This window comes from Lissotriton helveticus, chromosome 1_1 (assembly GCF_964261635.1).
Source record: "Lissotriton helveticus chromosome 1_1, aLisHel1.1, whole genome shotgun sequence".
Taxonomy (NCBI): domain Eukaryota; kingdom Metazoa; phylum Chordata; class Amphibia; order Caudata; family Salamandridae; genus Lissotriton; species Lissotriton helveticus.
In genome coordinates, this window is record NC_136057.1 from 2,085,254,969 (window position 1) to 2,085,279,243 (window position 24,275).

The 24,275-nt window shown below is 43.7% G+C and overlaps 1 protein-coding gene across 1 annotated transcript in view; it reads left to right on the top strand.

The window, feature by feature from the left end:
• Positions 1-416: 416 nt before the first annotated feature.
• Positions 417-24,275, top strand: part of MCOLN2 (mucolipin TRP cation channel 2) — a 566,096-nt gene continuing 542,237 nt past the window's right edge. The window contains exon 1 of the mRNA XM_078645573.1: positions 417-898. Within this exon, the coding sequence (XP_078501699.1) occupies positions 852-898 (47 nt within the window). The 5' untranslated portion in view covers positions 417-851. The remainder of the gene's footprint in view (positions 899-24,275) is intronic.

Here is a 24,275-nt window from a genome sequence, read left to right on the forward strand (position 1 = left end):
CTTTTTTCCCCCACACATCATATTACTCTAGTATCCTCTCCCTCAACCTATTTCCCATGTTCTAGTTCTCCAGCGCTGCAAGGTCATGCGAATGGCAATAGTGCTATGAAAATATCATCACTCCACACCAAAAAGCAAAATAAAAAACATAATTTTCAACACCATCAGCTCTAACTTGCACAAATGCCAGACCTATTGCATTGCACATGCTTGTTTTCAAATATCAGCACGGGATCGAGCTTTAATAAAACATTTTAAAGTGAGGATACCAAGATTAAAACGGATAGACTTGGAGTTAGCTGACCAAGGATACTGAGTTAACGAGGAGATGGTGAAAACAAGGAGTGGTCCAGGCGTCACATTGCCACGTGTACAATTAACTGCACATTGAATGTTATGAATGTTAGAACTGTGCAAGCTGCTTCACTGCAGTTAAAATCCGTGTGCGTTTTCCGTGTTCTCCATCAAACTAGGGGGTCTGATGTGATGCTCCTTTCAAAACCTGAATAGTGTGATTAGAAGAATTGTTTCCGAGTTGCACCTTCATTTCATTATGAGCTTTTCACACCTTCAATACTCCACGTCCAACCTCAGCACCTCTTATCCCGTCTGACCCTCTCACACCTCTGGATGCGCATAACCTCCCTCCTCTCCTCCCCACTTCCTGCCCCTCTGCCGCCCTGGATCCGGCGAACACGTGATAGAGTCTCCGGGTACCTCCACGCCTAGAGGGAGGCCGTCAGTGATCCGCGCTCCCCGCAGGCAGTGCCGCGGACGAGCTTAGGTGCCGCAGGTAACAGGGCTTCCGCGTCACCGTGTCCGCCCGCCCTCCCTCCTACCCAGCGGCAGCCATGGACATCTCCCTGAAGTACTTCAACAAGACCCGCTGTCAGGGGAGGTAAGCCGCCCTCTGACCACAGGGCAAAGGTTATTACGGGGCGGGAAGGGAAGGGAAGGGAGGGGAGCCCCGCGGGTCATCGAGCGAGTGTAATGTGCTGAGAATTCAGCGCCCGCTTTCGTTGTTGGAAACATATATTCCACGGAAATATGAAAGAAGTCGGTAAAACAAACAAGCTATGTTTGTTTTCCCTAAAAGACAACCCCCAGCCACGAAGCAAGTTTGCCATTCGCAACATAAAAAACATTTCTGAACCTGTTGATTATGTTTGGCCTCCGAAAACTTGCTTTGCAGCAGATCTGAATCTAAAATATTTTGAATAATTAAGTCCACCGTTCCGCCCCCAACCTTCGGTGTACGGTGAGCCACAGAGAGAAGAGGTCAGTTTCAGTTTAATGTCGTTGAGCATTGGAACCGTGAGACATTGAAAAAATCCACTAGACTTTATGTGAATCCCACGTTGTATTAAAAATAGCCCCAGGACATGTCAGGGTCCTGTGTGTATAATATCAGGTGTAAAGTGAGCTTGAGTAGGATTCACTGAGACCACACAGGGATTGAAGATTTCTAGACTATTAAATCAAACAATTTTTTTTTTTTTAATGGTGAATTCGCATATTTCAAGGTGTTCTGATGTGTGATAATGAAGAAAAAGGAAGCTTTGTAAAATAATTTATTTGCCTAGAGTCACGCTATTTGAGACCAGTTTATGGATCAAATGCATTACAGTTGGGTCTAGTAGATTATTCAAATCACTAGACCTGCTGGTCTGGTAACATTTTTATGATGTTTCGTGGCCTGTAGAGGAATGAGGCTAGTTCCTTTAAAGGTTATGAAACTCCAAGGTAACTTGCAATATCCTTATGTGCAGGAGTGGGTACTTTATTCCTCATAATACATGGTCATACAATCGCCTTTCCCACAAACCACTTAAATACTTGGTTTGTAGCTGTTTCCAATGAAAGCAAGAGCATTTTTTCAAGGATGAAGATTAGAAATAGAATCTCTAGTGCAAAATTAAACTGATCAAAAAAGCTTTCAGATATTTGTAGCAAAAACACATTAGAAGCAGTGTAATACAAGTTATTTATTTTTTTTGTATAAAAAAAGGTATAGTATAACATTTTGGAAAATTGTAACTTTTCTATATTTTGATGAGTGCAAAAAATAAACATGTTGCCATACATATCTCCTTTCTTCTTGTCATTGTACAACCACAAAAACAGAGCAGAAGGAAGAAAAGTAAGATTTTATTTTCGTTCTTCAAACCGCTGCTTTGATTATGTTTAGTGACCTGACCTACCCCTCTGCTGCAAGCTGTGACAGCAGAACTTGGCTATAATAAGTTATTACAGTTGCGTTCTGATGTCATTTCTTTACAATTGGTGACTGGGTTTGTCACAAGTTTTCAATTATATATTGGATAAAGAACTCCCTTGTCACACATAAGGATATTGTAAGACCCAGAGGAGTTCCATCACTGTATAAAGATTGAACACCATGTTCCTTTATAAGATTACTAGCAGCCCATCCCGAAGTTGTCCGGGTATGAAATAGAATGTGTGTATTTGGCAAGGGCAATTTATTTTAAAATCTCGCGGTAGACAACATTTTTTGTTTCATTAGAAAAGGGACGGAGAAGGGCCAGCTGCAGCCCTGGTTGATGTTAGCAGGCGCGTGTAATTGGTGTAGTGATCCGCCGCCTGAGCCCGGCTACAGCCGTGGTTGATGTTAGCAGGCGCGTGTAAGGTCGTTGAATGAGAGTTCAGTGACAGCGAGTAGGAGAGGCTGCAGTAATTGTCCCCGCAGACACGCTCATTTGCGTGTTCCCCCGCTTGAGGCCCAGCTGCAGCCCTGGTTGATGTTATCAGGCGCGTGTAATTAGTGTACTGATCCGCCGCCTGAGCCCGGCTAGAGCCCTGGTTGATGGTAGCAGGCGCGTCTAATTTCGTTCAATGAAAGAGTTCAGTAACAGCGCGCAGGAGAGGATGCAGTAATGTTACTTACCAGGCCTCCAGCTGAACGCGTTTGTAATGCCCCCAGCACATGGCCACAGCAGACGATCTTCTGATTAATGTATGACCCACATGGCATGATCAGATCGTAGCACACGCCCTCAGCATTTCTCGTGCCCCTTGATGCGGTGCAATTGCGTTCACATGGCATGAAGGCCGGACACACGCCCCTAGCGTTTCTCATGCCCAAAGCATGTCACGCCCCCAGCGTGCCCTTTGATGCTGCGCAGCAACGTAATTGGCGCTTATATGTACGACTCACATGGCATGAAGAGCGGACACACGCCCCCAGCGTTTCACGGCCACAGCCCACGATGTGATGGCCGTACCACACGCCCCCAGCGTTAGTCACGCCCCTAGCCCACGCCCACAGCCCAACGCAGACACGCCCACAAGGGACTACTTTGCTGGCACGGTTCTTTTACCTTTTAAATGTATATGGTGTCCTACGGTACAATTGTATGTCTTGCACTGTATGATTGTGATGAACACCACTGTTTCTTGAAAAGTTAATAAAAACAATTAAAAAAAAATGTATATGGTGGCCGACTGCATAGCCTATGTCCTTGTGCTGCAACTGCCCTTTCCAACGCTGTATTGGGTGTTGTGATTGGTGCTGTGGTTACTGAGATTACCCGCCTCAAAGGTTTGGCCTCTCTCTTTATAATATTAGTAAGGATAAGGAAAGGATATGGATAGAACTCTGAATTGACTTGCAATATCCTTATCCTTATCGTGTACAGGAGGTAATTCATCCCATATAATACATACTAACAGCATCACCTTTACCACAAACCTCTTAAACCCTTGGTGCATAGCTCTTTGATATGAAAGAGAGATCATGTTTCAAAAGATGAAGAATAAAAATAGAAGCTCTAGTGCAAAATAAACACGTCAAAAAAGCTGTTAGATATTTGTTGCAAAGAGAATTTAGAATCAGTTTAATAAAACTCTGTTTGAAAAGAAGTAACTGTAGCTTGGATTACTTAGAAACATGTGGAAAGTTTCGAACATTTCAATAATTAATGCAAAAAATAAACCTGTTGCAATAAATATCTCCTTTCTGATTGACAATGTAAGTTAGAAAAACAGAGAAGAAGAAAGGAAAGCATATTTTGTTGACGTCAGAACTTGACTGTAATAAATGATTACAGTTTAGTTCTGATATAATTTCTTTATAATCAGCGACTGGGTGCGTCAGAAGTTGCTGATATATAAAGAAATTGGAGACTATTTTTTAATAGAGGTTGCAGAATCCCATGTTTTATAAATTGTATGTGAATATTTATGTATGCTTTATAAGCTAGTGTAACTCCTGCTTTAGAGGATTTGGTTAGATCCATGGTCTTTATAAAGGATGTGTCTAACCAGAAGGAACTATTTCTTTGAGTCACCAAAAGTGCAATGACAGGCGTATGGACCCAGATGGGCCAGGTTTTATTAGCCTCCTTGATATTAGATTCCGTGATAGATGTGCATTGTAAAGCGTTTATTATGTGAACATGTACACCAGTTGTGATAGACTTTTTGCTTTTATACAAGTATTCACTTAACAGTTATTTTAGTGTAGAGAGAAGTTCCTACAAAAAGCACAATACCTTGGTGGACAAGAAACCTGTACACATGCCCCCTTTTATGTTGTACACAACCGTACATCTTCACCATGCCATAGAGCCCTTAACTGCCCACCAGCTAATCTTGCCCTCAGTACATGGTTTCATACATTCATATATTTGCCATGCAGGTTGTTACGACACTTTAAAAGAACTTTAAAGTTTTCTTTTTTAAGTTGCCCATTTGTTTTTCAGTAGGCAGCACAAACCATGCCAGGAGTTGTAGCTTCTGTTGATCTGTTCCGTTATTAGTACAGGTCTACAAGTCCTATTATGTTTAGTACTGTTGTCTATAAATCATCATAGACTGTAGGTTGCCCACATAATGTAGAGCTATTTGACAGATGACAAGTTCCTTTTGTATTGATAGTTAAGAGGTGGAAATCAAGCCATCATCACCTCATCCCCCTCCCCTCCCATACGCTATTCACTCTGTGAGGAGTGTCCACCTCCTCTCTGATAGAAGGCCCAGGACAGGAAGAGAGAATTGAATAATGAAGAACTCTTGTACTGAGTCATGCTATTGTGTACGAAATGCAACATTGAATGCGTATGTCTAATTTATAACTTGTTCAGTAAACCCAGCCTGAAGTGGCTGTTGCAGTACTACTTTTGCCCAGTTCTTATTTTGAGCCGGTTCTCGGCAGTAGAATTTAATTCTCAACACCAGCACCTATGACAGTCACCACATGGTGGCTCCGTTTGTCTAATTTGAGTTTAATAATACAATATACATTAAAAATCAAGAGCAACTGCCATCCAGACCATTCCTATAGCTTTGGATTGCCTGGAATAGTCTGATTTTGTCACCCTTGTAGGAGTGTGTTGGTTAATCGTTGGTTTAGAACTGGTATTAGCCGCGCTGGCAGGGGTATTGAGTGGTGCGACATCAGTGGCCTTTTGAGAAGGGCCATGCGCTTAACTTTTTAGGTGGAGCCTAGATAGCGCTTGCGCTGTCAAGTGATGTGTTGTATGGACTTTGTAGGGTCTGACTCCTCCCATGGCTTTGGATTGGCTTTTGTCCATGTCATTCAAAAATAGTAGCCTGCAAATTGCTAATATTGGTGCAAGTCCCACCTTTTCTCACAAGTTAATTCCCATGGAGTACTGCCACGGGAACGAGCAGTGACGCGCACGCTGCTTGCATGCCTTTATCTTGTTTTTGAATGTAACCCATTCATCGACGCCGTATCAGCACTGACGTCGAGAGTCAGTCTGATTTTTACCCAATGAGAAAACAAGGAGAGACCTGTGTGTCATATATAGACACATGTATAAGAGGGCTGATGCAGTGAACAAGCTTCAAACCCCTATAGGAGCTCCCACTGCTGCTCGCATGTTGGTACTACAAATTTTGGATCCACCGGTACCCGTGAACCGACGACTGCCGGAGTGGAGTCTCAACTGAGCCTGCAGTGTAGTCAGGCAGTGCACAGAACCGTGCACTGGTTTGCCAGGTGGACGTCCATCATCGCGCCTGGCCAGCCCGTTAATCACACTCACACAAACCACTAAGTGTCCCTGTGAAGTGAGTGTGCAGCTCTTGCTTCTGCCTCTCCTAAGGTGTGGCTTGCTCGTTGCTGCGGCGGACTGTGCATTGCCTGCCTCGGCCTCTCCGCTTCTCTCCTGAGGCGCGTCTTGCCCGTTGCGGCGGGCTGTGCAGTCCCTGCCTCAGCCTCTCCACTGTTCTCCTGAGGCTTGGCTTGCCTGGTGCTGCCGCGGGCTGTGCAGTGCCTGCTGCAGCTGCTCTCCTGAGACGTGGCTTGCCTGGGCAGCCACCACACTCCTAGTCAGGCCTTATTTAATTTCTTTTGTTGTGTGCACTGCTGCAGCCTATGCCTAACACTCTCCTTAGACATGCCCGGTGCTGGAGCCATGCTTAGAGTCCGCGAGTGTCAGATGTGGTGACTGCCCTAAGGTGAACCCTGGAAGTGCGAAGAGATCAAGCACTACATCACCCACAGCCCTCTCTTCTGAGGCATAGCAATCAAGAGACCAGTGGAGGTGTGCCTGCTGCCTTCAATCCCCGCGCTTTTCTACTGGGGTGGAACAGAGAATTGTGGAGACGTGAATGGGGTCTTCTCCCCTCCACCCACACAACCTCTCTATTGGGGCAGAGCGAATAGAACAGTGGAGGTGTGAAGGGACCAGCTCCCCTTCATCCACAGGGCCTCTCGACTGGAAAAAGGGAATATAGGAGCTGTCAAGATATGCAGCTTCTACACAGACTCTGCCTAATTCCTACTTTCCCAATTGCTTCTTTAAAGAAGAAAATACACTTTGGGGGCTATGCTTTGTTTCAGTCTTTCCCCGAAACCTTTGAAGTCTAGTGCTAGTACACAAGACAATAAACATTTTTGAACGGAGGAGTTCTTATAAATCCCCTGCACTAATGCAAAAGTAACAAACCCCATTAGAATTTCCACCCCTTTCTCTGCTCGCATCTAACACTGGGATATTACTATGGAGGGCAATAAATGGACACCCCCTCCGTATTAGGGGCGTTATGTTCCCAATAGCAGAGTCCCTAGATTTGCATGCTTAAATGGGGCGGCCCACTTTGTTTCAATACTATTGTTGCTGATAAAAACATTTCGTCCGTTTCGCTGTTTCCATCTAATACTGTGATGTACTTTGGAGAGAATGGATGGATACACCTTCGGGCACATGCATCAACCTATTTAGGAAGTGCAAACGGTGCGAATCGGTAAATTCGGCCGTTTGCACTTCCTACATACGTTTTTGGGATGCATGAAACAGAGTTTCAAAATTCGCTATTTTTTGCATTTCCTAAAAATGCGAATGCATTTAAGGAATCGCATTTGTGCGATTCCTTAAATGCAATGCATCATTTTTTTTAAAATTGCGAATTTTGAAATAGGAAGTGCAAATTAACACGAGGTTGACCCTCGTGTTAATTTGCGAAAATCTTTAAAAAAGCAAAAAAATGAATTTTTTAAACTTTCATGTTACAGACACACATGTCCTTAGGACATGTGTGTGTGAAACATGCACTTTAAAATACATTTCAGGGGTGCAGGGGGGGGGTCCTTTGGACCCCCCTCTGCACCCTTGCAATGCATCAACAAATTGCGAGTGCAAAAAAATAAATGCAAAACGGCATTGATTCCTATGGGCCTCTAGGCCCATAGGAATCAATGTAATGCCATTCCTTAATTGCGATTCGCAATTAAGGCATCGCAATTTCCGAAAATTAAGAAATCCTAAAAACTTTTAGGATTTCTTGATGCATAGGATTTTGCAATTCCTAAATTGCGATTCCTTAATTTTCGCAATTTAGGAAGTGCAAAATCCTACAATGATGCATGTGCCCAATAATGTGTTGGGTGCGTTATGTTTGCATTTAAACACATTTCTGCATTCTGCAATTAGCTCCAGAGATTAGCAAGTTAAAATGGGAATCCCCCTTCACCAGATACCTTTGCTGTCGATAATATAATTTTGATCCTTTCTCTGTCTAAATCTAACATTGGGATAGGACAGTATTTTTTGGCCTGGTTATGTGATTTGAGCGCTTTTTAAGCACTACACAAAGAGCCCCATGGCATTTGATTATCATTCCTCCTGTTTTTTTCTTTTTGTCTTGATTTTTAGCTAATTGAATGCATGGATTGGGCTGATTATTATCCAACTAACACTGGCCATTCATCATAAGAATCGCCAAAGTATTTTTATTTTTTTATTCAGACACAGCAGAGAAAATAGCGTTGTTTAAATACTTATAAGGTGCCAAAGGCGAGACCGATTGCATTGCAAATGCTTGTTTTACAAATTTTGCACAGCCACATTAAACTTTTCTAGAAGATGGTCACGGAAATTGGAAAATATGACCAAGAATGGTGTTCCTGTCAGTCATTTCCACATTTTACCTCCAGCAGCTAGAGGCCTTTGTAGAAGGTGTGCAGTATATCATAACACATGTGGTAATTTCTGTAAACCTAATTGATAAGACCGAAAAAAATTACTTTACAGGACTACCAGACATTTTGCTTTCGCTCTGCCAGGGCGTTCTATTTTAAGATGATGTTGCTTCACTCTTGAGCGTAGGCCTTCTAAATCATGGTAAATGCGCACTGGTATCACTGGACTGAGGTCTGGTGCGACGTACAATACTAGACAAAGGTTTATATGGTACACCCAGCTTAGTCTTTCTATCGTATGTTTCAGGGTGTAATAGAATACTTTAAAGATGACATTTTTGTTGTAGCAGGTGCCCACTGAATAGGAGGGGTCTTTCATTGAACAGTATGATGATTGGAGTTACTGCATGCCTGATATACAGTAACAAGGATGAGGGTGAGGGAAGGTGTGAGAAGACATAATTCGACCTTCACGCTCCACAGGTGGAATTTACACAGCAGATACTTTCAGTTGAAACCTAGCTGGCAGCTGTTACCAAGCCGTGGGCAGCTTTCAGCCAGCCCTGCTTATAAACTCAAGAACATGATGCATGCTGGGCCTTGTGTCTGTGCGACTCCTAATGAAAGACTACTAGCCTCAGAACAGTTAGTGCTCTTGGCTGAAAAATCAGAAATGGTTGAAAGCACCCTCGGCACTTGATGCTAGCGAGCTATATTTGTGGCGATTGTAAAGTGTCTGTGATGCGAACTTGACAAAACCGCTAGATAGACAGCCTGTAGGTGGCCCCTTGTTGTACCAAACTGACACCACGAGCGTGTCTTAGTTCTTTAGCCAACATCCCTGTGCCTTTCGGGACTGGAAATGTGCTTTTGCCAAGATATGCATGGGTTAAAAACTTCAACTTGGAAAGCGCTTTTGCTTAGAAAAGGAAAAAAAAGGTGTATGTATGTGTATATATGGCATTCTTGCAACTTGGTGACGTGTGTATGTGTGTGTGTATATATATATATATATATATATATTCACTGAAAAAACCATAGGTTATAGACCATATATAGTTAGGAATTAGCATTTACAAAACCTTGAAAATTCACTGAAAAAACCATAGGTTATAGACCATATATAGTTAGGAATTAGCATTTAAAAAACCTTATTTTACTCACACAAAACCATTGAAATTCCATATATAGTTAGTTGCACTAACTATATATCGCGCACCTGCAATCCACTGCTGATCATGTCACATATTACATCATTCATGACATGGTCAGTGACATCACTGATGACATCACTGATGACATCTCAAATGACATCACTGATGACATCACTGATGACAACATCCAGTGACTGTATGTTTCTGTAAAGTTAAAATATGTCTTACATATTGAAGAATGAGTGGATGTATAAGTGTCTGGATGAAGGATTTAGTAGGTGCGTGACTGACTGTATGAGTGAGTGATTAAATGTGTCTCACTGAATGCATGGGTTAGTGACTAAACTGTCTTAATTTGTGCATCATTATGTCTGTTGTTCTGTAAACTGCTGCATGTGTTGATCATTAGCTATACGAGAGGCTATATGTGTTATTAATTGGTTGCCCAAGTATTTCTATGGGAGATTGAGTTTGTGTGGGGGTGGCTGGAAGGTGTGTGACTCTATGCATAGATGTGTGAACAGTTTATTCACTAGGTGTATGAGTTCAAGAGTGCATGTGGAAACAGCTACATGGGCAGTTGACTGTGTGCATGAGTGTATTGATGAGTGAATGGATATCTCAATGCTACATGTCATAGTAAGTACATATGTAAAACACAGTACATGTGAGAGTTGGCATATATAAATAACTGTGCATGAGAGCCACCGAATGAGTGAGTGGTTGTATCGATCATTGTGAACTTGTATCAGGGATTGTATAAGAGAGTAAATATGTGTTAGTATATGTTTCAATAAGTAAGGTGTGTTTAACTGTATAGTTGAAGAAATGGAGATGAGATTGTTTCTTTGCATGACTGACTGGGTGTGTGAGTAACTCCATGGATGAGTGGCAGTGTGTGAGTGTCTGTATACACTGAGTGTATCTAAGGTTATATTAGAGTCTGAAGAGGTTTATCGTATTAGCACAAGAATGATGTCAAATGAGATGTCATCAGTGATGTCATCAGTGATGTCATTTGAGATGTCATCAGTGATGTCATCAGTGATGTCACTGACCATGTCATGAATGATGTAATATGTGACATGATCAGCAGTGGATTGCAGGTGCGCGATATATAGTTAGTGCAACTAACTATATATGGAATTTCAATGGTTTTGTGTGAGTAAAATAAGGTTTTTTAAATGCTAATTCCTAACTATATATGGTCTATAACCTATGGTTTTTTCAGTGAATTTCAATGGTTTTTTAATAGCAAATATCATAAGCTGTCGAATGTCAAGTACGTGGTAAGTGAAACATTTTCGTGTTTATGCACACTGATCTGCTTTGAATGGTGCCCCCCCCCCCTCATTTCTATTAGGAGTACTCTCTCTTTGCAGATAGTGAAAGGTAGTTAACGCAGGTCTTTGCCCCCATTGTAATCCGTCGTGCCTGCTTCTCTCTCCATTTGATTGATTGTTATCCAAGTATTTACTGTTTTAGAATTAGTTCTCTTTGGTTCATTCTCTATTTACAAACAAACACAGAGTCGCAATACTCTGTTTAGTCTTTGCAGATAACGAAAAATCGTGTAAAAAAAAAAAGAAAAGGAATCGAGCAAAATCAGTAGGCCACTAATGGGATCTCTTTTTGACCTCGCTAAAATAGAAACATTAGGAACAACCCCTCATGACAAATACAAAACTAGTGAGATGAACTGAACTCCACACAATGATGGCTGCAAAACAGCTCGGCTCCGCCACCCACCCCGCCCAAAATAACGATAAAGAACGGCTGCCATGATTGGTTGCGGAATGACCACGACGGAGCTACGAAATGGTGCTGCTCTCATGCTAACCCCAGCTTCAGTCTGAAACATCCAGAAACACTGTAGACTACCAATTCGATCAGTTCCGGTAGCGCCCCAATGTAACCCGGTAGAGAAGAACTAGCTCTCCCCTCTTTGACTGATGGTTCTTGTTGCCTGTCCCTTCTGTTGTCATTTAACAGAACTATTTAGCCTGCTGAAAGGGGTTGTGTTCCGACCGCTGGTTGGTGGAGACATTTTGACTATATTCTGTACCTGCGTTGTCGCGTAATGCGTCATATGACGCGCCGCGTTAGCGCATCCGGAAGTCATCCGGGGCGCGCAGCGCGTAACGTAAGCATAACAAGTCATGTGACTTGTTAATAAAACTTTTCATTGGTTCATTTTACTTTTCTTATTGTAATGATGAAAGGCTTGGTCATATGACCTAAAAATTACGCTTTTCATTACTTCCGAACATTATTTTTTCTTAAATATATGTTATAATGTTCCAGGCTAATGTACTTTCCCGGAAATTTTACAACTGTCCTGCAAGTAAAATATATTCTTTTTTCGAGAAAAAGAGCGTTTCTTCGTCCCATGACGGAGCCGTTGAGCAAAAGAGGGTCGACCTGCTGTCTTAGTCGCCGATACGCCTGAATATGAGATTCTTATCGATCACTTTATGTTGCAGGAATAGAAAACACAACAGCCCTTGACCATTTATCTTTACTGCGTTCCTTCGTATTATACCTTTTACCCTTCATGTAATTGGTCTGCTTTATTTCACTTGCCTTTTAATGATTCTAAAACAGTCACTATTATTAAAAACTTTACCAATGTATATACTACTACCATGTTTTCTTTTAAAAACCTTTATTGTGAAAATTTCATTATACAAATACGAGCCTATAACCACGTGGGCCTGCCACAGAGCAAACTGTAATCGTATATGATGAATAGACATTTACACTGTAGAGGAACGTAACGGGCGGGCCATTAGGTTGCAAGAACTAAGGTGTCTAACAGTTACGGAATCGGTGGACGTACATTTTATAATTAAAATACGACAGGGCCAGTTACAATAAAATTATCTAGATATACATTTGCGGGCAAGTACCATGGGTGACGTTAATTCGAACTTTCAACAGTACAGTAATCAATAACACATCAGAACTTAATATCAATAGGGATGTCGAAATATTCAATCAATTCTCGTCCCCGCCCGCCATGTGCTTCAAAACTGCATACGTATCTCGTGATTTCAAGGTTCTGCAACCAGTACACAACAAGGAGTTACGAGTCCCATTTATTCCGGCGCCATTTTGGGCGAGGACGGGCAGGTCCAGGATATAGTCAAAATGTCTCTACCAACCATCGACTATGATGATGTTCATATGCTGTATTTATTAGAGTAACACTCATCTGTCCACATGAAATTAATTTGCCACAATCTAAACATGTCATTTTAATCTTTCCAAAGTTCTTCTAAATATTTGGGACCGTTTCCCTTGCCTCTGAAGCTCTCAGTGCCACTTCTTTGATGAATGTACTAGCAGGTCAGGGGTTCTCCTCCAAATCTCTCTTTTATGCAGCACTATAATTAATTGGTGCCACCTCTCCATATGACGATGCATGGTATAGTTACCACAACTATATTTTTTTTCGGTTCCTCTGGAGAGTTCATCGTGGCAGATGAAGCGTGTAACGTACCGGGCATTTACCTTTTTTTGCATGTACAGGAAAGGAAAAAAAAATCGAGCGTCCGAGTTCTAAGGTGTCCCAGGGCCATTTTGGTGGACCAGGCCCAAATCCAAAGAACAGCCATCTCACAGGCTAATGGGGCGACCCACGCCGAGTTTCAGCATTGTAGGATGACCACACCAGTACAGCAACTTGCTAGACATCACCTCGGTGCCATCCGGATCTCGGCGCCCCACTGCAGATGAAGTGCCTCTCAACTATGAAACCACCACGGTGACATCCGGATCTTGGCGCGTTGTGCTGCCTTCGGCCTATTCGCACATCGGTCCGCTACTGACGCCATCTCACAGGCTAATGGGGCGACCCACGCCGAGTTTCAGCATTGTAGGATGACCACACCAACTTGCTAGACATCACCTCAGTGCCATCCGAATCTTGGCATCTCAACGCCTAGTGGTATCTTCCATACAAAAAATATTGTTACGCTGCCTTTGGCCCCATTCGCACATCAGTCCGCAACTTAGACATCACCTCGGTGCCATCCGGATCTTGGCATCTCAGCGCCTTGTGGTGTCAGTCAGAAAATATTGTTGCGCTGCCTTTGGCCCCATTCGCACATCGGTCCGCTACTGACGCCATCTCACAGGCCAACGGGGCGCCCCACGCCGACTTTCAACATTGTAGGATGGCCACAGAAGTGCGACAACTTACTAGACACCACCTCGGTGCCATCCGGATCTTGGCGCGTTGTGCTGCCTTCGGCCTATTCGCACATCGGTCCGCTACTGACGCAAACTCACAGGCCAACGGGGCGCCCCACGCCGACTTTCAGCATTGTAGGATGGCCACACCAGTGCTGCAACTTGCTGGACACCACCTCGGTGCCATCCGGATCTTGGCGCGTTGTATTGCCTTCGGCCTATTCGCACATCGGTCCGCTACTGACGCCGCCTCACGTGCCAACGTATTTTCTCCGCATTTTATACCCTATGCCGCATAACAGGTCATGTGACTTGTTTATAAAACTTTTCATTGGTTCATTTTACTTTTGGTTTCCGAATGATGGAAGGCTTGATCATATGACCTAAAAACAACACTTTTCATTGGATGAAAACTTTTTTTTTCCCCCAAACGTTGAAAGCCCCACCTTGTTTCTGGATGTTTCAGACTAAACTGGCGTCAGCATGAGAGCACCACCATCTCGTAGCTCCGTCGTGGTCATTCCGCGAGCAATCATGGCAGCCGCTCCCCACCAGAAGCCTGCAGGAGTCGGGGCCCCCAAAACTTTTGATGAATTCTCAAGGCGGAGGGGACGCTTTCGAGAATGGGGTCCAAGACCTAGCAGACAAGCGTCCGATTTCCAAGGTGTCCCAGGGCCATTTCAGTGGACCACGCCCAAAAAGGAAAGAGCCTGCCGCCATTTTGAGAGTCCTGTGGCAGCCGCCTATCGCTGCACCGCAAGAGTGGGCGCAACTCAGCTGAATGGCGGATTTTGACACAGTGGACCAAAAACGGACGGAATGGCAACTGAAACGGTAAAGGGGCGCCCCACTAAAACAGATGAGACTCCACCTGGAGAGGCCCGTTCACGCCGCCTCCCCCGGGGCGCTCCACGCCGTTATTCGGAGCAGCATTGTAGGATACCAAAACCAGTGCGGCAACTTACTGGACATCACCTTGGTGCCATCGTTCTGCTGCCTTGGAACTATTCGCACAACAGTTTGCTACTGATGACCCACCCCCCGCGACGCCCCACGCCGTTATTTGCTGGGTGGCAACTTACTAGACATCACTTTCGTGTCATCTAGATTTCGGCGCGTTCTGCTGCCTTGGAACTATTCGCACAACAGTTTGCTACTGATGACCCACCCCCCGCGACGCCCCACGCCGGAAATCTGGACGTTGTGCTGCGTTGGGACTATTCGCACAGCCGACCGCTACTTCGTTGTTTTTCCCTAAAAATGTTTATATGTTATTACTATTTTTGTTTTCTTGTATATATTTATAAATTATTAAAGTTTTATAATCTTACTACTTTGTCGGAGTGCTATATATTTTTAATGTGACACATAATTGTAAAAACTTTGATGTACAAAGAGTCATCCCTGGAATCTTCCGCTTCACGCTCGGTCCCCTCCCCAATCACAATACAGGATGGTTTTCAGATAATAGCAACGCTTCTGCTGTGACGGATCTCATCGAGTGTGGGCCTTGATCTACTATAACTCCTTTGAAGAGGGGTGATTCTTTACAGCTGTGGCCATAAACTACATCTGCAGGGCTAGCTGATAGCCTAGGACCGGCCTGGACAATCGGACACAGAGGAAAAGGAGTGTCAGAGGGTGCGGTAGTGAATAGGGCGAAAGGGAGGTGTCGGGCGGGCACAGGGTGTGATTCTCAGGGAAGAGCAGCGCAGATGGGGGGAGGTTTATTACCCATGCATAAGACAGAGAGCGGGGGTGACCACTGCCTGGGTGAGATGCTTGCGAGGGTGGGGAGCCATGCTAAGGATCGACAGCGTGCACAGAGTGGGTCTGGTCAAGGCATCTAAAATGGCTGCCGTGCACGACAAAAGTGTGGCATTTGAAAAAAGACAAGATGGCGCACACAATGTTTTTCAACAATTCCTGATTTCCTTCGAATCGAACGTTAACAGACGTTGGGGCATATTACCAAAGTTAAGCGATATTTATCCCTAACGATGCATTGCAAAGATTTTTTTACCGTCAGAAATTATCGCAGATAAACCTTGCTATTATCAAGGTTTATCGCAAATACGATAAAAAACGAGCGCAATGCATTAATATCGCTGAAAACTCCGCGATATTCATGCATTACCGAGCTAATGCTCTTAGCCATGTTATCCACCTCCCATTGGATAACATGGCTAAGAACTGCTCAGGGCAGCTGTTACTTTTTGGAGATATTCGCGCTTATCTCGAATATTTCCAAAAGTTGATAATAGGAGATAGCGATGTTAGCGACTGTTTCCAGTCGCTAACATCTTGGCATGCCCACTTTGCATGTCATTAGTGATAAATATCACTCACCTGCAAAGTGGGACCCAAGATGGTCGCTATCTCCTACTAGCCGTCGCTAACTGGTGTTAGCAACAGCTAGGTAATACAGATATAATTTTATCTCCGCGAAGCGGAGCGCTGTTACAGATATATATCTTGTTTTTGAACGTTAATTTCTCAAAATGCACTGAAGCACATATATTGAGACATAGCAAAGGCACATCGGGCTACCAGTCCCTAATATTTTACCAAGTTTCGTTCAAATCCATTCAGCCGTTCGATTATTATTATTATTTTTTTTTTTTGCCCCGCGGGGCCCTTTTAAAACCTCCACATCAAACCTAGGGGGTCAGCGAGGATCTACTATGCCCCCTTATGGTCATTTGCCCCTTCGCTTTGGCCTCCTCTTGTCTCTCGATCCTACCGAGAGACAAGATGGCGGCCGCTACGTACTGTTTGGAATGTTTACAGACACCGGAGAGCCAATCAGCTTCGCTTCGCAAAGCTCCGTAACGCGAAAAGTACGCGAAGCGGTGCGCTGTTACAGATATATATCTTTTTTTGAACGTTAATTTCTCAAAATCCACTGAAGCACATATATTGAGACCTAGCAAAGGCACATCGGGCTACCAGTCCCTACAATTTTGCCAAGTTTCGTGCAAATCCATTCAGCCGTTCGATTATTATTATTATTATTTTTTTTTGCCCCGCGGGGCCCTTTTAAAACCTCCACATCAAACCTAGGGGGTCAGCGAGGATCTACTATGCCCCCTTATAGTTATTTCCCCCTTTGTTTTGACCTCCTCTTGTCTCTCGATCCTACCGAGAGACAAGATGGCGGCCGCTACGGACTGTTTGGAATGTTGACAGACGCCGGAGAACCAATCAACTTCGCTTCACAAAGCTCCGTTGCGCGAAAAGTCCGCGAACCAGAGCGCTGCCCCGTCCGCTGTTACAGATATATATCTTTTTTTAAACGTTAATTTCTCAAAATCCACTGGAGCACATATATTGAGACCTACAAAAGGCACATCGGGCTACCAGTCCCTACAATTTTGCCAAGTTTCGTGCAAATCCATTCAGCCGTTCGGGCTAAAAGTGAGGCCAACCGCCCTATGGAAAACTCAATGTTAAAAACACGTTTTGGGACCCCCCTTTTTTCTCGGCCCCCACTGGACGAACCCCCCCCCAAATTTTCATGGGCTGCTCAGAAACAAAATGTGCCATTTTCCTGAAAATTTCAGCCAATTCCGTCCACAAACGCCAAAGTTATTAGACATAGAATTTTCAAAAAACCCATAGAGAAAAAATCCTAACTATATATACCTACTGGCGACCGCCAGTAGGTAATATATGTGTATATGTGTATATATATATATATATATATATATAATATTATACACACACACAAAATGCTATTTCAAATGAGACACACAGAGCGGAATTGACCCCAGACACATTTGGAAATAGATAAATACATTCTTTTAAGAGAAAGTGACTCTCCTGAAGTCTGATTTGAATAGTTGCACCCCCATCCTTTAACACCTCTGCCTCCATGTTAGTAAAGTAACCTCCTTTACGCCTTCCTCTCTCTCCCCGGCTAGCGAGTTCATGAACACGGAGTAGGTGAAAGAACTGCCTGTGTACACATCAGAAAGTTCCCAGTAACTTCCTTATGCGGAGTGATTTCAACATCTTTATAGAAGCTCGACCACACAGACCTTTGGATCCAGTAAAATATGTTTTGGCAATGATCCCGAGGACAGCTGCCTCAAAGAGCGCTACTGTTTTGCACTTTCCATGGAAAGAAATCGAAAACTTAAACAAAGTTTAGAGTTCTTTGGAATCACAAGGAATATTTTGTAACATATATAACGCTTCATGCAGTTAGACTATAAAATAATAGGGTTTATTTGTGTATCTCTTTCACTACAGTAAATGTATTTGCCTTTATTCAAAGATTGTAATGGCCAAGGCTGACAGTGAATAAAGGATATTTTTGATTAGATGAAGCTTTGTAAGTTAGTTGTTGCCATGGTCAGTGTAACGATGCTCCATCTTGCACCACCTCAAGCCTGGTCAGAAGTGTTGGAGAAGACCCCCAAGCTTCACCTGTGGTCTAGAACACAGGAATGTACCTGTATGCCTCTAGTAGCTACTTACGAGGATATCCGTCGTGGGCAGCCAGGTGTAGTTCCTAGTACCACTGGCGCACACTTTCAGTATTCTTGATATTGTACTTGCCATACCTGGCCTTGGGGGCCATGAAGGCAAGGGCAGAAACAGGAAGTAAGTGAGGCTGAGAGCTGGCCGGGCCCATCCGCAGCAAAGGAGGAGTCCTTGAGAGGTTACATTTGGGCAGTGTCACAGAGTGTGCAATTTCTCTTCCGCTACCACTGATATTTTGGTGAATTGACGTCCATAATGACTTCAAACCCTTGGAACTAGTTACCTCTTGCAACTCCAAGCTTGTATTTGGTGAAAAATGTTGCTGTGTTCCTATTGGGCCCTCGGAGATTGTGGCGTTTGATACTTATGCCATTAACTCTATATATTTTAAAATGGTCATCCACTGAGTGGGCAGCCAGTCTGCTGTCAGGAGGTTCCATCAAGTCCAAAACTGTTATTGTGGAGAAATTTGTATTCAGTGTGAGCGTACATATACTGAGAATGACATTGATTTCCAGTGAATAGATCAAATTTAAAATCCTTTGTGATACACTAGGTTTGTAGCAGAGTCATGATTTATTTCTGTGGTTTACTTGATACATACTACTTGCCAGACCGTTTTCCTGCCACCAGACCTTCTTGCCTGTAAGAGTTGGGGAGAGCTAGGGACGCTCATTGCCGACAGGACCGAGGACCATGGAAAACTACATTTCCCAGCAGCCCTTGCAGCGTTCCACACCGCATCCCGCAAACAGCGTGCCAGGAGATGCTTAAAAGGGGGCAGGGCTCCCGCGACACACGTGCGCGCGCATGCCCGGGCCAATGGCGGGCTCGTCTGTGCCTGTCAGAGCCCAGAAGAGGCCGGGCTGGGCCACACCTCGTCCAACTGCAATACTAAGTAGACTAAGGTGAGCCAAAACCTACTGCTTTGGTTTTAAATTAAAAGTATCGCCACATACATAGATATGGGGTAACGTAATGGAGTATCATGCTCAAATCCACGGACTACGACAAGTATCGACAGTATGTTGGAGAGAGCAGTTAACATAGTTGCTAATGAAATAGAATTAACTGAGAGGCGTATGTCTTTGAGACTGGTGGCTCCACAATGCATCTTATTTTCCGGGGAAGCCTCAGACAATACTGTTGGTCACACTACAGTACCCAACACACAGACTGTAATGCCCTCTATTCAGCCACTAATAAGATATACTGACCATAGCGACCACAATAATGAGGATGTATTGGCGGAACCTTGTAATGGCGCTTTGGATGGGGTAGTCTTACCAATGGGAACATCAACTGGGGCAAAACGGAAAAGGAAGTGAACCAAACCGACCGTCTCGAAGAGGAAACAACCGCCTGGTGTAACTCACCCGCACCGCTATTAGTGCATGGATTCAGGACTGTGCAAACCCTTCCAATGATACCGCTGCTAATTTAATCGCGGACCCAATACAAATTAAGGCTACAACCTGCTCCATCTGCACACAAACTGATGCCGCCGTTTCTCCCAAGGGCTGCGAATTGGGTGATGTTTTAATTAACTCCAATATGGACACTATATGTGAGCGCCTTAAAGACATTGTGGATAAGAACTTCTCCGCTCTCTGGCGACGCTTAGATCATTTGGAAACATTGGCAAATAAGTTAAATTCCCAAACAAACATTCCTAAAGTTACTTCACAAGATGGGACGAATTCTAATCTTGCTGGGGCACCCACCATTAGCCAGCATCCACAGGCATAAGTAATAACAGCTAATGTATCTTCAGAAACCTGTGAAACATGTTATAAGGTTAAGGAATGCTTCTTACTCAAATCTATTGCTGCCCATGGTACTCAACCCAGCACTGGGCAAATGAATTGCTCACCTGCTACTTCATCATGTGGGCCATTGGCCTCAAATAACGCCCCAGTGAATACTGTATTGAGAGTAAATTCAGGGGGTTTGGGGGGCAGCTCACACAGTATGCCCAACATACAAAGTGGCGGAGTCCCTAAGTGCCCGAGTAGGGAAACAATAGAGGGCAGCAGGGAAGTCCTCAGCCTTCCCCCGGCAGCTTGTCCATATGTACTGGTTTTAGCAGGTGTACCCCCACTCAGAAATGATCAAATAGAATCTTGGGTGCAGTTGCGCAACAAATGTGCTGACTGGCTTGGGAAACATAAAGGGCTGCGGGGAGCAAATATTAACAATATAATTATGTTACGGAGGGTAGGGTGGGTAGGTATTTCTCAAAAGAACATCAGGGGTGACTGCATAGTTATTAATTTTAGAAAAACAGCCTAGGTAAAAAGATTATTATCAGCCATGGAGGAGCCCAATACAGGTAATTCTACTCTTATTTGGTCACTCCCACTGTCTTATTTCTATAAGCCGATGTTGGATATGGCAATCCATGAGGCACCTCAAATGACCGTGCATAACAGGTTCTCTACCATGTCCGACCTTGACAAACAGGATTGACTGGTGCCTTTATCTTTATCTGATACTACTACTTCCCTTCCAGCTACACCCGCATACCCAGGTCTAGGTTACCAACCCATTGTTGAAAATGTTGAGAACTAACTTAATTGAAATATTCTGAGTTGGAACATTGCCGGTTTGGCATCTAAAATTGAATTGGACCAATGGACCAAAATCGCTAAAAAAGATGCCATCCTTATGTTGCAAGAAACTTGGGCAACATCAAGATGGATTTGAATGCTTCAATACAACTGCCCCTATCCCCAAGAGGGGCCGCCCATCAGGCGGTCCTTCAATTTGGATAAAATTTCTGCAGGCGGCAGTGCTAAGGTCTTAACAACTGACAATGACCATTTTCAGGTGCTAATTTATACTAGGGGTGTATCCATTTGCTTTATCAATTTCTACAATAATGACTATTACCGTTCCAAATGTGAATTTTATTAATCTGTTTAATTTCATCTCGAATTTGCAAAGGCTGTTTGACAAGCTAGCTGGTATCTGTTTAGGTGGTGATTTTAATGTCAGGATCTCAAGCAATAATATGTTAGATAAGGAATCATCCACAGATAAACGCCCGTGCAATATGGGGGCAGAATTGTCGGCTCATTTGTCCAATTATAATTTAATAAACGTAATGGAAATTGCGGTGATACACCATAAATATAGTCCTATTGTACTAACATATAGATGGCGAGGCTGCGCCTCTACTATTGATTGTGTTTATATCCACCCCACTGAAAGATTGATTGCTAAGGGCTGAGGTTATACGAACGTTCCTAGGTGATCATATTACTATCGCCACAACATTAAGAGCCGCCCCTAGGCCAAAATTTTTGAAAGAAAGTGGGGCCATGAATTTAGTGCCCGCAACCGATAACTTAAGAGTGGCCTGGCGCTGTGTTGATGATAATAATGACGTATTTCCCAGAATTATAAAAACTCCTCTGGCACTCATCGACAGTTGTTTGTCATGGGCGACCATAATCCTATGGTAGTCGACTCCTTTGTCCAACTGTGTGGGGGCATTAAACAAATGTTATCAAGACCAATAACTGAACCCAATTGGGGCACACGCTGGTTTAATAGTGCTTGCTCTAGAGCCAATCGAGACTTTCGCAAGGCCCATGTGATGGAACCAAGGGACCCGGCACTTGTAAAATCCCTGAGATATCCATATAAGCTTATCACGAAACAACGGAAAGACATTTTAAAAGCGAGATGGGATAACCTTGCGTGTGCCGCCAAACTTAACAACTGGAATGGTTTTTGGCTGGCAGTGAAGAATGAGATCTGCGGAACTCACATTAACCTCTATAAACTGTGCATTTTCTAGCAAAGCATGGGTATCCCATTTCTCGAAGATCTACCAAGCTACAACAAGGGATGAGGACTCATACAACCACCAAAAACCCTCTAGGATCGAGATAACTGTATTAGAGGTTAAGGATGCCATACACCAAAATTTGGGCAATAAAGACCTGTGGGAGAGGGCCACACAGCTCATGCAACATGCACTGCACAAGGACCTCACTTTGTCACCACAACTGGTGCTCCTCAACATTTGGGAGGCTACTGACCTCACAGAGATCGAGCAGCAGTGGATTGCCCAGGGATACACATTTGGTAAAACGAAACATAGCTGCCGAATGGGGGGCAGCGGACACCTCAACATCCGGAACTTGGGCGAGAGACCTCGATAAATGTATGATTGCCAAGAAAGAGGTCTTTAAATCTGGGGGTTGCCCTCAGAAGTGGGATAAGAAATGGGAAAAGTGGAATGTTTATAGTGGGGAACCTGTGTGTATCACCGACTACCGAAATGGAAATGTCAGAACACCGACTTGACAGGTGGGATATCGATGGCTGAGTGACATGGATATTTCAAAGGATAATGTGTGTACAACATCTGTACTTGTTAATTTATTGAAAGTGTCTATATATGTGACTGATGCTGCCTTATTTTCAATAAAAACAACTGTTAAAACAAATATATATTTGGACCGCTCCACACACACACACCCATCTGGAACACGCACTCCTGTCTCTGATGGTGGATGTTTCATGAGGGTCAAGCTTTACCACTCCTCCTTGTCCGGAAACAAAGTTGCAAGGTGATGAGTAGAAACTGGAAGCTTGTTGGCAGCATTGCTATTTGATGAGGGTATACAAAGGGCATACTAGAAGGGACTGCTACTTGTTGTGCTGGTGACGGTGAAATGTCTCCATGTATCCAGCATGTAGTAAAGAACTTCAGGTGAGAAATCGCTCACTGGAGACAATAAGTGTCCTTATTGGATACAATCCTGTTCTTTCAAGACCTCTCTACTGCCACTGTTTCTTTTTATTCATAATTCATTTGCTGCCAAATCATATGCTGTTGTATGTTGTGCGTTTTTTTGCTTTGTTCTGTCTGAGTACGTTATTTTCTTGCCTAGGTATATAATGCTATGCTTATATGAGGTTCTAGTGTTTTTACCCTGGTTTTGTGAGGTGCGTGGCATGTGTTGCACTGAATGATTGTAGAGTTGTGTACTCTGGCTTAGGGTTGTGTACCCTAGCATCAGTTGACTGAGACCTATGATACTGACAGGTGTGCAAAAATGTTGTGTGCATAGTAGGGTTGTGTACCCAAGGTACTCAGTTGTAGGGTCATGTAACCTAGAGCTGCGTTGTATGGTCGTGTACCCTAGCGCTGCCGTGTAAGGTTGTGTACCCTAATGGTGCCTTGTAGGGTTGTGTACCCTAATGCTGCGTTGAAGGACTGTGTACCCTGAAGTGCGTTGCCTGAGACTTTTGGTCCCATCATGGCGTACAGTATGAGTGTGCAGTGTGTACGCATATATCATTTGTGTCAACAGTTTCCCGAAGGAAGGAGATGGGTGTGATTTTAATGTATTTTATGTTTTAGGACTATTGTTTATTTTTCCCCCCACCAGTCCTTTGAATCAGCAATTCTATATTTCTAATAATTTTTGTAAAAAGTTTCCCTAAGGAAAGGAGATGTGTTGTGACTTGAGTCGGCGTTGTGCTCCTTTTCCTTAGTAACACTGTTATATTCCATAGACATGCTGGTTGGAATGGAATGACACATCTCTATGATGCACTGCTGGTTCCAGCGTGATGTAATTCCCTTGGCATCATTGACAGTTGGCCCAGCTGTGTCTGGCTTGGACATCGTTTTGGTGCCTTTCTCTTAATTAATAAATGTAACTTCAAGCTTTTCAACATTGGATTATCTTCATTTGATTGCAAAAATTTTGGCGACGCTTTCATCATTGCCAGACACAGAGAAGGTATCGTCTCGGAGAAAGGAAAACCAAAACAAGAACCCACGTTGTCGTGCATAGCTGCGTTTAGCGAAGTAAGTGCAGAGTAAAGAGGAGAGACTCTGCAGGCAGTATATTGGAGAGATACTGCGTGTGACTTGTGCTGCAGCTGGAAAATTAAACACAGGGAAGTAGACCCACGAGGGTAAGATTTGTGTGCATTGATTAGGCAAAATTAAAAAACTCACATGTATTTATTTGTGCTGTCAAGAGCAAGATGTCAGCATATTCAAG